Source organism: Salmo trutta, chromosome 1 (assembly GCF_901001165.1).
Source record: "Salmo trutta chromosome 1, fSalTru1.1, whole genome shotgun sequence".
NCBI classification, from domain to species: domain Eukaryota; kingdom Metazoa; phylum Chordata; class Actinopteri; order Salmoniformes; family Salmonidae; genus Salmo; species Salmo trutta.
Genome location: NC_042957.1, coordinates 10,604,718 through 10,618,309, shown reverse-complemented (window position 1 = coordinate 10,618,309; position 13,592 = coordinate 10,604,718). Strand labels below are relative to the sequence as shown.

The following is a 13,592-nucleotide window of genomic DNA, read 5'->3' as shown; positions in this document are numbered from 1 at the left end:
ATTGTTTACCTAGCTAGCAAGCTATATGTCTTAAGCTAAAGTGTAGTGTTAGCTGGCTGTCTCCCTAGCTGATGTTTTTATTAGTTTCTCAGAGCCGTGTGCTGTTCTAGTTAGAGCCTAATGTTAGCTAGCTAACATTGAACATGGTTGGTTAGCTCCCAGCACTGTGCCATTGTTGGCATCGTTTATTGTTTAACTAGCTAACGTTGGCTTGCTCGTTAGCTAACGTTACGTGACGTATGTACAACACCCGTTGAATATTTCTGATGTCAGTGAACGTCTGCAAAAAAGCATACTGAAATTGTTGCCAGCAGAGCTAGTTAGGCTGTTTTCATGTTATCCAGAGGAAAGCAAATCATCGGCTAGAGCATCAAGTGTGCGCTTTGAGAGTGAAACGAAATTGGTGGGGATAAAGCTTTGGGTGAGGGTGTGAACGATTTTGAATGGGTTTACACAAAGAAGAGCTCTTCACTAGACAACCACCTTTGAATGTTTTGCTTTCTCAAAAGTGAGTTTACAAGTTGATCAACTTTCAAAGCAGAATTACTTTCCCAGAATTACTTTCCACCATTGGGGTGCCAGGACAGGGAAGAGCTTGGGCTGAGTGGGAACTGCCCTGCCGTAGGGATGGAAGGGCAAAGAGACCCGAGGTGGCAGGACGAAGAGCTCGGGTTGGGATGTTAGGGTTTGAGCATAGCTTGAATGTAAGGAGGGGCAGTTCCTCTTGCTGCTTCGTAGGCACTACAGAAGGTAGTGAGTACGGCCCAGTACATCACTGGAGCCGAGCTCCCTGCCATCCAGGACCTTCATACCAGGCGCTGTCAGTGGAAAGCCCTAAAAATTGTCAAAGACTCCAACCACCCAAGTCATCAACTGTTCTCTCTGCTACCACATGGCAAATCCAGTTTATTATCTGTCTTGTTGCCAAGTCACCCTTCTTTCTCTCTGCATTGCTGGGAAGGGCCTGTAAGTAAGCATTTCACTGTTAGTCTACACCGGTTGTTTACGAAGCATGTGACAAATTGGATTTGATTATATTCATACCTCCACCGCCAGACCCCCAGGAGTCCCCCCTTAGCCATCCTACCTTCCCCAGTTTGGGTGCAGTGGGTCTGAGGTGGGGTTGTGCGTTGCTGGGCCTTGCAGCATTAATGAGCCTTGGTGTTTGATGAAGACAGCCAGAATGAGTGTGGCTTGATGGAGACGCCATGGCTAACAGCTGCTGTCACCATCGCTGAGGGATCAAACAGCTCCACCGGCCGCCATCCCTAATTCATTACTCACACACATACTTCAGAGCCGCACACGCACACACACACCCAGTACACCCTCCAATGTCAGCCTTCTGCTTTTTTTTTTTTACAGTGCCTCATCAGTTCTGAACCAGCTGAGTATAGGTCATGCAGTAGATTAGTCTCTCTCTCCCTCCTCCCCTTTCTCTCTCCCTCTGTCTCTCTCCCCCTCTGTCTCTCTCCCTGTCTCTCTCTATCCCCCCCTTCTCTCTCTCCCGCCCCTTGTCTCTCTCTCTCCCGCCCCCTGTCTCTCTCGATCCCCCCCTTCTCTCTTTCTCCCTCCCCCGCCCCCTGTCTCTCTCTCCCACCCTTCTCTCTCTCTCCCTCCCCCTGTCTCTCTCTCCCCATCTCTCCTTCACTCACTGACACACACAAAAACACACACACACATTTTCAATCTACTGTATTTCAGTCTACTACGGCTTTTGAAGGACTACTTAAACTATTGTAGTAAGTGGGAGCCTTTTTTGTATTCCACCTGCCCTATAATTACCATTAAACTCTGTCTGCTAGCACTTCTGTATTGCATTAACCTAGCATTTTAAAAGGACCCAAAGTAGTTCAGAGCTTGTACTCTTATGGTTGTTTGTCGTTCTCATTTAACACCATGCTCTGAAAGAGGCGCTCTGGGGCTCGCTTGTGTAAAGCTCCCTTTCAAGTCTTTGTTGTCGAGGCTCGAGACAACACACCAGATTATTAGCATGTATATCAACTGTAATTGTTATACCTATGGGGCTAATGCGGATAATACAGGAGCAAAATTTCACAAACACACACATGCATGCAGGCACGCACACATACACACATACGCATTTGCACGCACACACACACGCACACAAACCGATTCCTCAAAGTGGCTTGTTTGTTCATATTGTTGTTCACGTTATTATTGAACACTTATTATTGAACGTTGACGCTAGTACGTTTTGAACATTAAGGAACGTTGGCTCTCCTCTAGGTTTTAAACAGACAAGCATTGTGATATGTTAGCGCTTGCCAGATGCCCTTTCAGCCTTGTTAACCGCCAAACATATACAGCTTTAACAACCTAATGAGTGAAATATTCGCATCGCAGCTCAAACTTACATTTAAGAGTTTGTTCAGGTGAAGACTCTGGAGCTGACTGACGACGACATTTGGTGAAGACGCCGGTTCGACAAACAATTACTTATTACTCCTCGGCCTGAAATCCTAGAATAAAACTAACATGATCTGTAATTGTCTCTTTTATACGTGGACATGATTTTTGTTGGTGAAAGGGATGGACATGGCATTGCTAGCTGGCTTCTGACTTATTCATCCTACTTTACTAACAACTGGCAAACTGTATCAGGCAGCTTTAGATGCGAGGGGAAAAACAAATAGCTAGCTATATTTGCTAAGCTATCCCTCTGATTGAGAAAGTTGATAAAAAATGCCATTAGCTAGGTAGCTAGATTGAAACGTCTGGGGGAAATGTAGATAACGTTTCCTAACTCTCACCACCAGTCTGAGTTCACCACCTTAGCTAGCTAAGTGGACTGTAGATAGGTTTCCAGAAAATAACAACTATATATTTGCTAGCTATAATGCTGACTATTGTGAACACTTGTTGTCAAACTACTTTGTTCCCCTGACTGTTTATTAATGCACTGGTGACTGAAGAAGGTTGAATAGGCTCGTGCACATTTACATTACTGTTTCATTAGTAACTTAATTACTGACTGACTAGGATAATTCTTATTCATGTTTTTGGTATTGTTGAATTAGAAAGCAGCATGCAGACATAACAGGGCTCGTATACACAAAGCATCTCAGAGTAGGAGAACTGATTTTAGGATCAGTTTGCCTTTTATATCACAATGAATGATATGCTTTGTGAATACGGGCCAGGGAAGAAAGCTGTTGCCCAATACCTTTCACAGCAGTCTTTCATCACAGGACTCTAGAGGTATTACAGTCAATGTTTATTAACTGAACATTTGTCTGTGCATTTTCATGTCAATGACACTAATAAAAGAGTTGAATTGTTCAGCAACATGTGCAGTGAACATGGCTTTGGTGATGAAAGGTACATAATGCATTTGTCATCTCCCTAGCAGGCCACTGCATGCTGTGACCTGGGCTTGGATGGTGGCACACATCTTCTTCAAGCTTTCTGACTGAATACTTGTGTCTTCAGTGGTTCCAGAAGCAAGGGCCTTACCTAGGAGCACAGCAACAGTCTCTCTTTCAGTCTCACAGTCATTCTGTCAACATGTATAGTATGCAACCACTCAAATTCATATAAACTGCTACGGATGCAAATACCGACTTGTCACTTTGTCCCATTCTTTAATCTTGTCAGGGATATATATTTTAGCTGAGACACCTGTATGATATACATGAAAATAAATGTATTCACTCTGGACATGACTTATTTTAGATCTTTTAAATAATATGTGTATTTGTCTGGATGTTTACATCCGTTAATACAAATTTAAAAACCAACATCAAACATGCTATGAAAAAGTTATTGTTTTGTAATTGTAAATTGTTGTTTATACAAAACTATAGCATTTGTTCTTACTCAATATGTGGCCGTTGAAAGTCTGAGGATAGCTGGCAACAGGGTGGCAGGTTTGTTGATAGCAGGTCTGTTGATGACAGGTCTGTTGAGCTCCATAGCCCAGCAGACTCACCTAGACGAAAGGGGGATGGACACATGTTAGTTTTGATAAAAGTCTGAAAGACTTTTACAGGGGGGAGAGAGCATGAGTTGGAGTGAGTACAGTAAATCCAATCCAATCCAACCATTTGCCCTTGATAATATGCTAGCATCACACAAGCAGACTGCCATAGTGAAGGAGGTTTACACAGTGCATCAACTATACTACTATGAGTGGAGCTTACTTCTCTGTGCTCTGGAGAGATCGCAGGTAGTTGGTTAGAAGGCTCTGGAGATCCTTGGACCAGCCTGTTTCTGTAGCCCCTGGAAAGAGATGGATAGAGGTAGTGAGTGTGCTTTAAAGAGAGCCCTCACCCTGACCTACCCCTGGCCAAGGGCTTCCTGCCCAAAACTTTAATCGCAGTCTCTCTAACAGGGAGTTACCTTGAAATTGTATAATGCATTTAAAGAAAAAAATAATATCATGACATACAGTGCTCCATGTTCCTGCTGATAGCAAGCCTCAACCTGGATACATGATTCATGCCTGTAAATGACAACAGATTGGTCAACACTAGTTACCACAGCCACAATGTTATACATCCTATTTCTACAATTTATCTTCTTAAAATCGGATTTTAAAACCTAATCCTAACCACACTGATAACGAATTTTTACGATTTCGCTTTTTGACTTTGTGGATGTAGTAACTAGTGGAAACCCAACAGAGTGATAAAAAAATAAACGTGCCATGTGCATTTATAGCTAATATTTATATTATGGCATCACGTACAGTATCATTTCACTAACTTGCAATCTCGACATCAACAACAACATGCTCCTTATTTGACTATAGTTAGCTGCTAGCTTAGCTAGATGCAGCCTGTGAGGCCGGGCAAATTTTAGAGCCAAAATGATTCAAATAAGGTGATAAGCCTGGGTAGCTAGCAAGCTAGTTAAATGACAACCCTATTAATTTCAGTATTGACTCTATCGCTTAATTCAGAAAGTAGGCTTCACCTACATCTCTAGGCATTAGCTCGCTACCTAACTAGCGTGATCTAGCTAATGGGAGCTAACTAGCCAACATGCATTGTTTCTGACATGCCACGATCCTGCTTACATCTGACAGATATTTAGCTACTGTAGCTAGCTAGATAATAATGGTTTATGGTAATTGCAGTTAGTTAATTATGTAGCTAACTAGCTAAGTGTAGTGTAACACGCTGGCTAGCTGTGTTTTACACTTAGCTAGCTAGCTAGCTAACCAACTAGCAGTTATCAAAGACACTCACTCTGTAACTTACCATACTTTTCTGACCAACTAGACATTACTTCAGGCAACCTCTACCGACTCCTTCTTGCTTACTCCGATCCATAAGTCTTATAGGTTCAAAACGTTATGGCTGTAGTCTAAAGAAACCCACTGGCACACAGCCATCTGGTGCAGTCAATGGCTAGATGTTCCAAAAGTATTCAACTGAATCTACATCAAGCTTGGACAGTATTATATTTCATATTTTTATGGTGCGCGTGCAGCCAGAAGTATATCTCCAATTTACAGCGTCAGATTGAAAAAAAAGTGGCATTTCAGACAGATTCATACATATATGCACTACTCATTATTGTTTGGTTTAAAAAAAAAAGTGAAACATGGCCTTTAAAGTTGGCATTGTGTCATATTGTGATTTAAAGGTGGCATGGCGTCTCATCTTGATTTAAAGGTGCTGTCACCTCGTTGATTGTAAGGTGGCATGGTGAACTGCCATGATTTAAAGGTGGGACAGTAAACTGTCAACGCTCTCTCTCTCTCTCAAATTCAATTCAAGGGGCTTTATTGGCATGGGAAACATATGTTAACATTGCCAAAGCAAGTGAAGTAGATAATATACAAAAGTGAAATAAACAATAACAATGAACAGTAAACATTACACTCACAGAAGTTCCAAAAGAATAAAGACATTACAAATGTTGTATTATGTATCTCTCTTTCCTCCCGCCTAACCAGAACCCCCAAGACTGCAGTAAGGCCAGGAAGCTGGTGTGTAACATCAACAAGGGCTGTGGCTACGGCTGCCAGCTGCACCACGTGGTCTACTGCTTCATGATCGCCTATGGCACACAGCGCACCCTCATCCTGGAGTCCCACAACTGGCGCTACGCCACGGGCGGCTGGGAGACCGTCTTCCACCCCGTCAGCAACTCCTGTACTGACCGTACCGGGGTGTCTACAGGGCACTGGTCAGGTAGGCACGGTGAGCACTGTCTGGTGAGTTATGTATTTAGAGAGTTGGGCCCAGTTCTATATCCATGGTTGGGCTATTGAGGTTTCTGCATTACGATGCATTTACATGACACTAAAACATTCTATGGCAGCCATGTTAGCGCCCCATTAATATTACATCAGGAATATTTAAATAATGCTATGTAACTGAATTTTTTAAATTAGAACAATATTCTAATTCTAAAAGTTGGCCCAACTCTCTAAATACATGGCTTTGGTGACCACTATCTATACCTCCTAGACCAGGCCTGGGCAATTCCAGTCCTCGGGGGGCCTGATTGGTGTCCACTTTCCCCCCATCCCTAGCAAACACACTTGATTTAAACTAATTGCATTTTTAACTGAAAATCATGATTAGTTGATTATTGGAGTCAGGTGTGTCAGCTGGGGTTGGGGCAAAAGTGTGACACCAATCAGGCCCCCGAGGACTGGAGTTGCCCAGGCCTGTCCTACACAGTGATCCTTACATCCATTGTCTTACGTCAGATAGCACATCGATTCTTCCTGAACTGATCTGTCTCGTATCTTGCAAAGGGTCATGGGATAGATCAAAGTAATCAAATCAAATGTATTTGATTAATCTGGCTACATGGGCTGCTGCAACATTAAAACATATTACCTACAGTAGGTAACATCATCTGCTGAACCCGATTTCTGCCTCAAAACTGTCTGATTAATCTAAGCTAAAACAATAAATATGTCAATAATGTTTATGTTTTTTTTGGAGAGGAAGTCGCCCCATTTTACACCTAGCTAAGGATTGTTGTGCTTCAATGAGCAGTATTTCTTAAGTTATGGGCACAAAAGCTATCATGGATTTGTCCAACAGCTGAGCCAGTCACTGAAATCATCTTTGACTGAAACAATGCTGCTAACAAACCATCTACCTACTTAGCGCTGCACACACCATGTTGAATCTTCCAACAAAAGCTAGCTAGCAAGCTACTGTAGCTAGTAGTGCTAATGCTTACTATGAGTTTTCATGAAGCAGCTGTTGTTATGCCACGAGTCATTGCAGTAGCCTCCCGAATCAGCTGCTGCGCTCAGCTGACCCAACAATACGATCGCAGAGAAACATGCTGATCTACGGACTCATTTCTGAAGAAAAATTACATGTTTTATTGTCACACACACCGGATAGTTGCAGTGAAATGTGTTGTTTTACAGGGTCAGCCATAGTAGTACGGCACCCCTGGAGCAAATAAGGGTTAAGTGCCTTGCACAGTCAGTTTCTCTGAACTTCAGGGTAATTTAAACTGGCTAAGCAAGCTTTTATGTTAGTGAAATCAGAGCTACATAACTAGCTAGCTAGCTAGCTATGTCAGTAAGCTGGCTAGCTGCAACAGTTAGCTACACAGCTGATTGAGTCACTGCACTGGCAAACATCGTCCGTAAACAGAATTTGTGCAGGCGATAGCTTTCAAATATATTTTTTTTATTGAAAACTATTAAATCACTGTCACAACATTTGTAATAATTTAGCTAGCTAGTTTGTAATAATTTAGCGCAGTGATATCAAAAATTAGGAACTATGTCTCCATTTTTTTAATGGCGGATACTCAATATTCAAATTTGAATACGAGTTCCACGTTCACAAGACAGATCGGTTGAGGAACGAGAGTCACGGAGGGGTGAAGCCATCTGACGTGAGACAATGTTGCTGTTTTAGTCATATGCATGGCAAAACCTGACAGTTTCACCCACACACTGAACGCTCCATCCAACCAAACATTGACCACTGCTGACTGGTCCACCCATAGACATGGTCTCAGCACCAGGGAAGTGATAGGGGTTCAGACTGGTTGTCAAGACATTTAGAGTAGCAAGCAATATTCTGTTTCATACATTTATTCTAGGTTAGCTATTTTTTTCTCTTTCCTTTAATACTCTTCAGCTTCCTTGTCCCCCCACCTCCCCAGCACTCACATACACACACGCATACACCCCTCTGCCTCTGGGTGCAACTATCTTAGGCTTTCTTTTCCTATTTATCTTGCTGTTCCCATCTTCTTTTCCATCTTGCATGACCTCCTTGCCTTCCTACCGATTGCCCCTGCTTGCTCTTTGTGTAGTGAGTTCATTTCACTGGTTCACCGCTCGTCTGACCTGGACCCATTAGGAGCTGAGGCACTAATAGAAAGATGCATTCTGGGTGAAACCTTGTCTCCCTTCCTGCCTCAAACTGTGAATTAGCTAGAACTTAAGTAAACATGTTAAGTTGTTGCAGCATCAATTTGCAGATTGCAGAGGTTGAGTTAAAATTTGGACTCTTTGTGTCCTCGTTAGGAAGCTCTGGGAGGGGGAAGGAGTGCTTAACTGTGCAATTGTAGCAAGATGTGTAGGCGTCGAACCCCCCCCCCCCCCCTCCTGCAAAACCTGCCAATGATGTTATAAGCAAAGAGAAAGAGCTTGGGAAAAATGTTTCTGTTAAATATTTAATGCTTTTGCCAATTTATATTGAGCTCACGCTCCATGGTGTACACATGCCCTGAGGCCCTGCCTTTTCAATTTTTCTTTATTATTATTTTATTCCATTTACTCGTTTTTAAAGGGCATTTTTTTAATGAGTAATTATATCATTTGTTTGACAGTCAGTGGCGTGTATTCATGGATGCCAAGGGAAGACAGTCTTCCCCCAAAAAACAAATAAACATATACAATAATCAATTTAGTCTCTCTGTGTTTCATAATTTTCCTTCAATTCACAAGAGGCTGAATGTATCTCACCGAAGAATCATCCAAGCGAGCGAAACAGCGCCCCTTTGTCTCTGTATGTGTAGGCCATCTATCTGATGCTGTCTGGTCCCCAAGAGTATGACATTGTTGTCGCCCGTACCATTGAATACAAGGGAAGCTAGTGAGAATTGACCTCCCTTCATAAAAAAAAGTTTAAAATAAAAGCCAATCAGCATTGAGCTAAACTGAGTGAGCTCAACTGTGAATGGTCCTGGCTCACCAAAAAAAAGTGTCAAGGGAAGCCAGTTTGGTTTTGGCATCACTCCGATCGAATCGCATCGAGAACATACGTCATTGACAGAAACAACTTGAATTGTTGCTTGGCGTTGTGTTGTTGTCATCCAGTGGCTAGCTAGCTAGCTAAAATTGGCCCTTTTCTAAATTAGCCATGGATGGAGATAGGGATTTGGACTTGTGGTTTCAATTAATTCTTCATACTGGACAATGATTATAACGGTGATTCTAATCCAACCATTAATTAATACATTGTGCCTCTGGCCTGAGAGGATGGACGTTCAATATGTAGCTAGATGTAGAAGGCTAATATTAACTAGCTAATGTTGCCCATGAAAGGAAGTTAGGCTAGCAAGCAAGCATTTTAGTTAGATAGCCTATGACAACAACAAATACAAGTGTGTACTGTATGACAGAGTGATAGACCGTTTCGTCAACATGTAAGAGAGGAGGATGGCATTGGTGTTTCTTTACAAGTAGGGTGAGTCAACACGTTTTTTCTACTTGCACGAACACACACACACACACACACACACACACACACACACACACACACACACACACACACACACACACACACACACACACACACACACACACACACACACACAGAGAGAGAGAGAAATCAGAAACATGGACAGCCGCATCATATTTAGCTTACGTTGATTGGACTAAATTGTTTTTGGTATCTTTTAGTTGTCAGTGTACTAGACTAAGCATACAGTAGGTGATTTGATGATGTTGAAATGTTGCTTATAGTGGAGGTAGCTCCTGTTTTCTTTGCGACTTGTGGTAACTCTCTGTGGTTCTAAATCAGTAGTTGTTTAGTGCTCTGAAAATGTGGGAAACATTAACTTGCTTGAACATGCTGTAGGTCATGTAGGTGCATGTTACATGCAATAAGCTTTGTGGACTTCACCGGACAGATGTTGTTTTCCAGTTTTGTGATATAACAAAGGTGTGGTTGAACTTATTCTGCCACTGTGTCCTCTTATTGTCTCTGCCTTTAGGCCTATATATCATGGTGTCAAGGTATATGAAGCAAACAACACAATTATCACAACACTTAGGTTGTAATATGGCACTTTTTTTTGCTTCCCAGTGATTTTACCCACGCACCACTACTTTTGACAATGGGTTATGAAAGCTGTGTGTTGTTGTATTAGTCTTACTGGAATGGAAGGAGTCAGTGTAGTTGTTTTAGTCTTACTGGAATGGAAGGAGTCACTGTAGTTGTATTAGTCTTACTGGAATGGAAGGAGTCACTGTAGTTGTATTAGTCTCACTGGAATGGAAGGAGTCACTGTAGTTGTATTAGTCTCACTGGAATGGAGTCACTGTAGTTGTATTAGTCTCACTGGAATGGAAGGAGTCACTGTAGTTGTATTAGTCTCACTGGAATGGAAGGAGTCACTGTAGTTGTTTTAGTCTTACTGGAATGGAAGGAGTCACTGTAGTTGTATTAGTCTCACTGGAATGGAGTCACTGTAGTTGTATTAGTCTCACTGGAATGGAAGGAGTCACTGTAGTTGTATTAGTCTCACTGGAATGGAAGGAGTCACTGTAGTTGTATTAGTCTCACTGGAATGGAAGGAGTCACTGTAGTTGTATTAGTCTCACTGGAATGGAGTCACTGTAGTTGTATTAGTCTCACTGGAATGGAAGGAGTCACTGTAGTTGTATTAGTCTCACTGGAATGGAAGGAGTCACTGTAGTTGTATTAGTCTCACTGGAATGGAGTCACTGTAGTTGTATTAGTCTCACTGGAATGGAAGGAGTCACTGTAGTTGTATTAGTCTCACTGGAATGGAGTCACTGTAGTTGCAACTTCATAGAATCCAGTGGTGGTAGTCTCAGTTTATTTTAGAAACTGTAAAAACAATTATCTCTGGTTTAAGACTGGATGTCTGCCAAACATATCCCTTCTGGGAGATGATATTAGACCAAAAAAAGATTGTGTGTGTGTGTGTTCTTCCACTTCCATGTGTGTCTACACGTGAGCACACGCGAGTGTATGTGCCCTTGCCACTTCTTTGTGTACTGAGGCTTAACACCCAGTCTCCCAGGTGGAAAGGCTATAGGAGCACAGAGAGGATGACCTTCCTAATCAGCCCAACTCAACCTTCCTCTCTGCCCACTGTGCCCAGGGCCCATCTAGAGGCCACCCTCTTGGAGCAGCTGGTGCTAGCCCCTGTACCATGGAAGTGGATGGGCTCACCTTGGCATTTAAAGAAGGACAGCCAAAGAGCAACTGTCACTCAGCAGGGAGTGGGGATAAAGACAGTGGGAGAGAGAGACAGAGGGAGAGAAGAAGAAAGATCAAGATAACGAATGAGTATGTCAGACAGAAATATTGAAAGAGGGAGGAGGAAGAGAGAGAAACACAGAGAGAGTATTGTGGAGATAGAAACAAAAAAGATTTGGAGACAGTTTGAAAGAGAAACAGAGAGAAATAAAGAGTTTTATAAAACTTCAACAGAGAAACAGAAAAAAGGGACAGAGAAAGAGGATAACGGAAAGAGGATTGTTGTTTTGAATGGACATGACTTTCTCCTTCCTTCACTCTAACTATTTGTCTGACTTTAATTCAATTCTGTACCCTTTTCCCCCAGTGTGCACTTGTTCACTGTAACCTATTGGATGGTATAGATCCAGTGGAGTATTTTGATTTCAATAACGATTTAATTTATAAATATTGAAAATATAGAAAACTGTCACGAATTCTGCCGAAGTCGATCCCTCTCCTTGTTCGGGCGGCGTACGGCGATTGACGTCACCGGCCTTCTAGCCATCGCCGATCCACTTTTCATTTTCCATTTGTTTTGTCTTTGTTTTACACACCTGGTTTCACTTCCCCAATTACTTGTTCATTATTTAACCCTCTGTTCCCCCATGTTTTTTTGTGAGTGATTGTTTGTATGTTATACGGTCCGTTATGTGGGCTTGCTTTATTGTATTGTATTTTCCTATTTTGAGTAAATTATGTTTATTTACTCATATCTACTGCCCTGCACCTGACTCCTCTACACAAGCTACACACAGACCTCATTACAAAAACATATATTTGGCATATTTTTCAATATATTGTTGTACATAATATATTCAACGTGCATATCAAAGTTCCACAGTTTCTGCTAGTATTAAAGTTATGGCCCATTTTACATAGAGAAATTTGCATAGTAGGCAATGTAACCAATCACAGCCCTCCTTTTACTTGTACCGGCAAGATGGCACCAACAGACATGGCAGCTCTGCTTCTAGCTCCTAAGAAACTTTGCAGTATTTCGTTTTTTTGTGTGTTATTTCTTACATTATTAGCACAGAACGTTTTTTGTTTTATTACATACAGACGGAAGTAACTTTTGGATATCAGAGCGGAGTACAGTAATGGAACAATTAGAATTTTTTGTTCTCGAAATGCGCTCGCGCGTTACCCTTTGGATAGTGACCTGAACGCACAAACAAAACGGAGGTATTTGGACATAACTATGGATTATTTGGAACAAAAACAATATTTATTGTGGAAGTAGCAGTCCTGGGAGTGCATTCTGACGAAGATCAGCAAAGGTAATACAATCTTTCTAATAGTAATTCTGAGTTTAGTGTGCACCGAACGTGGCGGGTGTCTGAATAGCTCACCGTGATGGCTGAGCTATGTACTCAGAATATTGCAAAATGTGCTTTCGCCGAAAAGCTATTTTAAAATCTGACATAGCGATTGCATAAAGGAGTTCTGTATCTATAATTCTTAAAATAATTGTTATGTATTTTGTCAACGTTTATGATGAGTAATTTAGTAAATTCACCGGAGGTTTTCGGTGGGAATACATTTTCTGAACATCACATGCCAATGTGAAAAGCTGTTTTTGATATAAATATGAACTTGATTAAACAAAACATGCATGTATTGTATAACATAATGTCCTAGGAGTGTCATCTGATGAAATCATCAAAGGTTAGTGCTTCATTTAGCTGTGTTTTGGGTTTTTGCGACATATATGCTTGCTTGGAAAATGGCTGTGTGATTATTTGTGGCTATGTACTCTCCTAACATAATCTAATGTTTTGCTTTCGCTGTAAAGCCTTTTTGAAATCGGACAATGTGGTTAGATTAACGAGAGTCTTGTCTTTAAATGGTGTAAAATAGTTGAATGTTTGAAAAATTGAAATTATTGCATTTTTGAGGTTTTTGTATTTCACGCCATGCGATCCCATTGGCTGTTGGCTAGGGGTTCCGCTGGCAGAACGGGGTTCCGGTAGCGGAACGCCTAGATGAAAGAAGTTAACAAAGCAAACATGAGCAAAACGCTACCGAAGTTCTATTAACACATTGACTGTAGTACTCGCTTAGGAAAAACAGTAAATCACTGCTACTTGCCTTTTCGAAATGCCTACAAGGCCCTTCCCCGCCCTCCCATCG

At 41.7% G+C, this 13,592-nt stretch overlaps 1 protein-coding gene across 5 annotated transcripts in view; it reads left to right on the top strand.

The window, feature by feature from the left end:
• The window catches only part of LOC115159225 (alpha-(1,6)-fucosyltransferase-like), a 194,025-nt gene that overhangs the window by 164,143 nt on the left and 16,290 nt on the right, over positions 1-13,592 (top strand). For 3 of the 5 annotated variants that reach the window (XM_029708764.1, XM_029709019.1, XM_029708856.1), the window contains exon 6: positions 5,927-6,173. In XM_029708764.1, the coding sequence (XP_029564624.1) occupies positions 5,927-6,173 (247 nt within the window). The remainder of the gene's footprint in view (positions 1-5,926; positions 6,174-13,592) is intronic. The other 2 variants (XM_029708932.1, XM_029709108.1) reach the window with 1 other exon arrangement.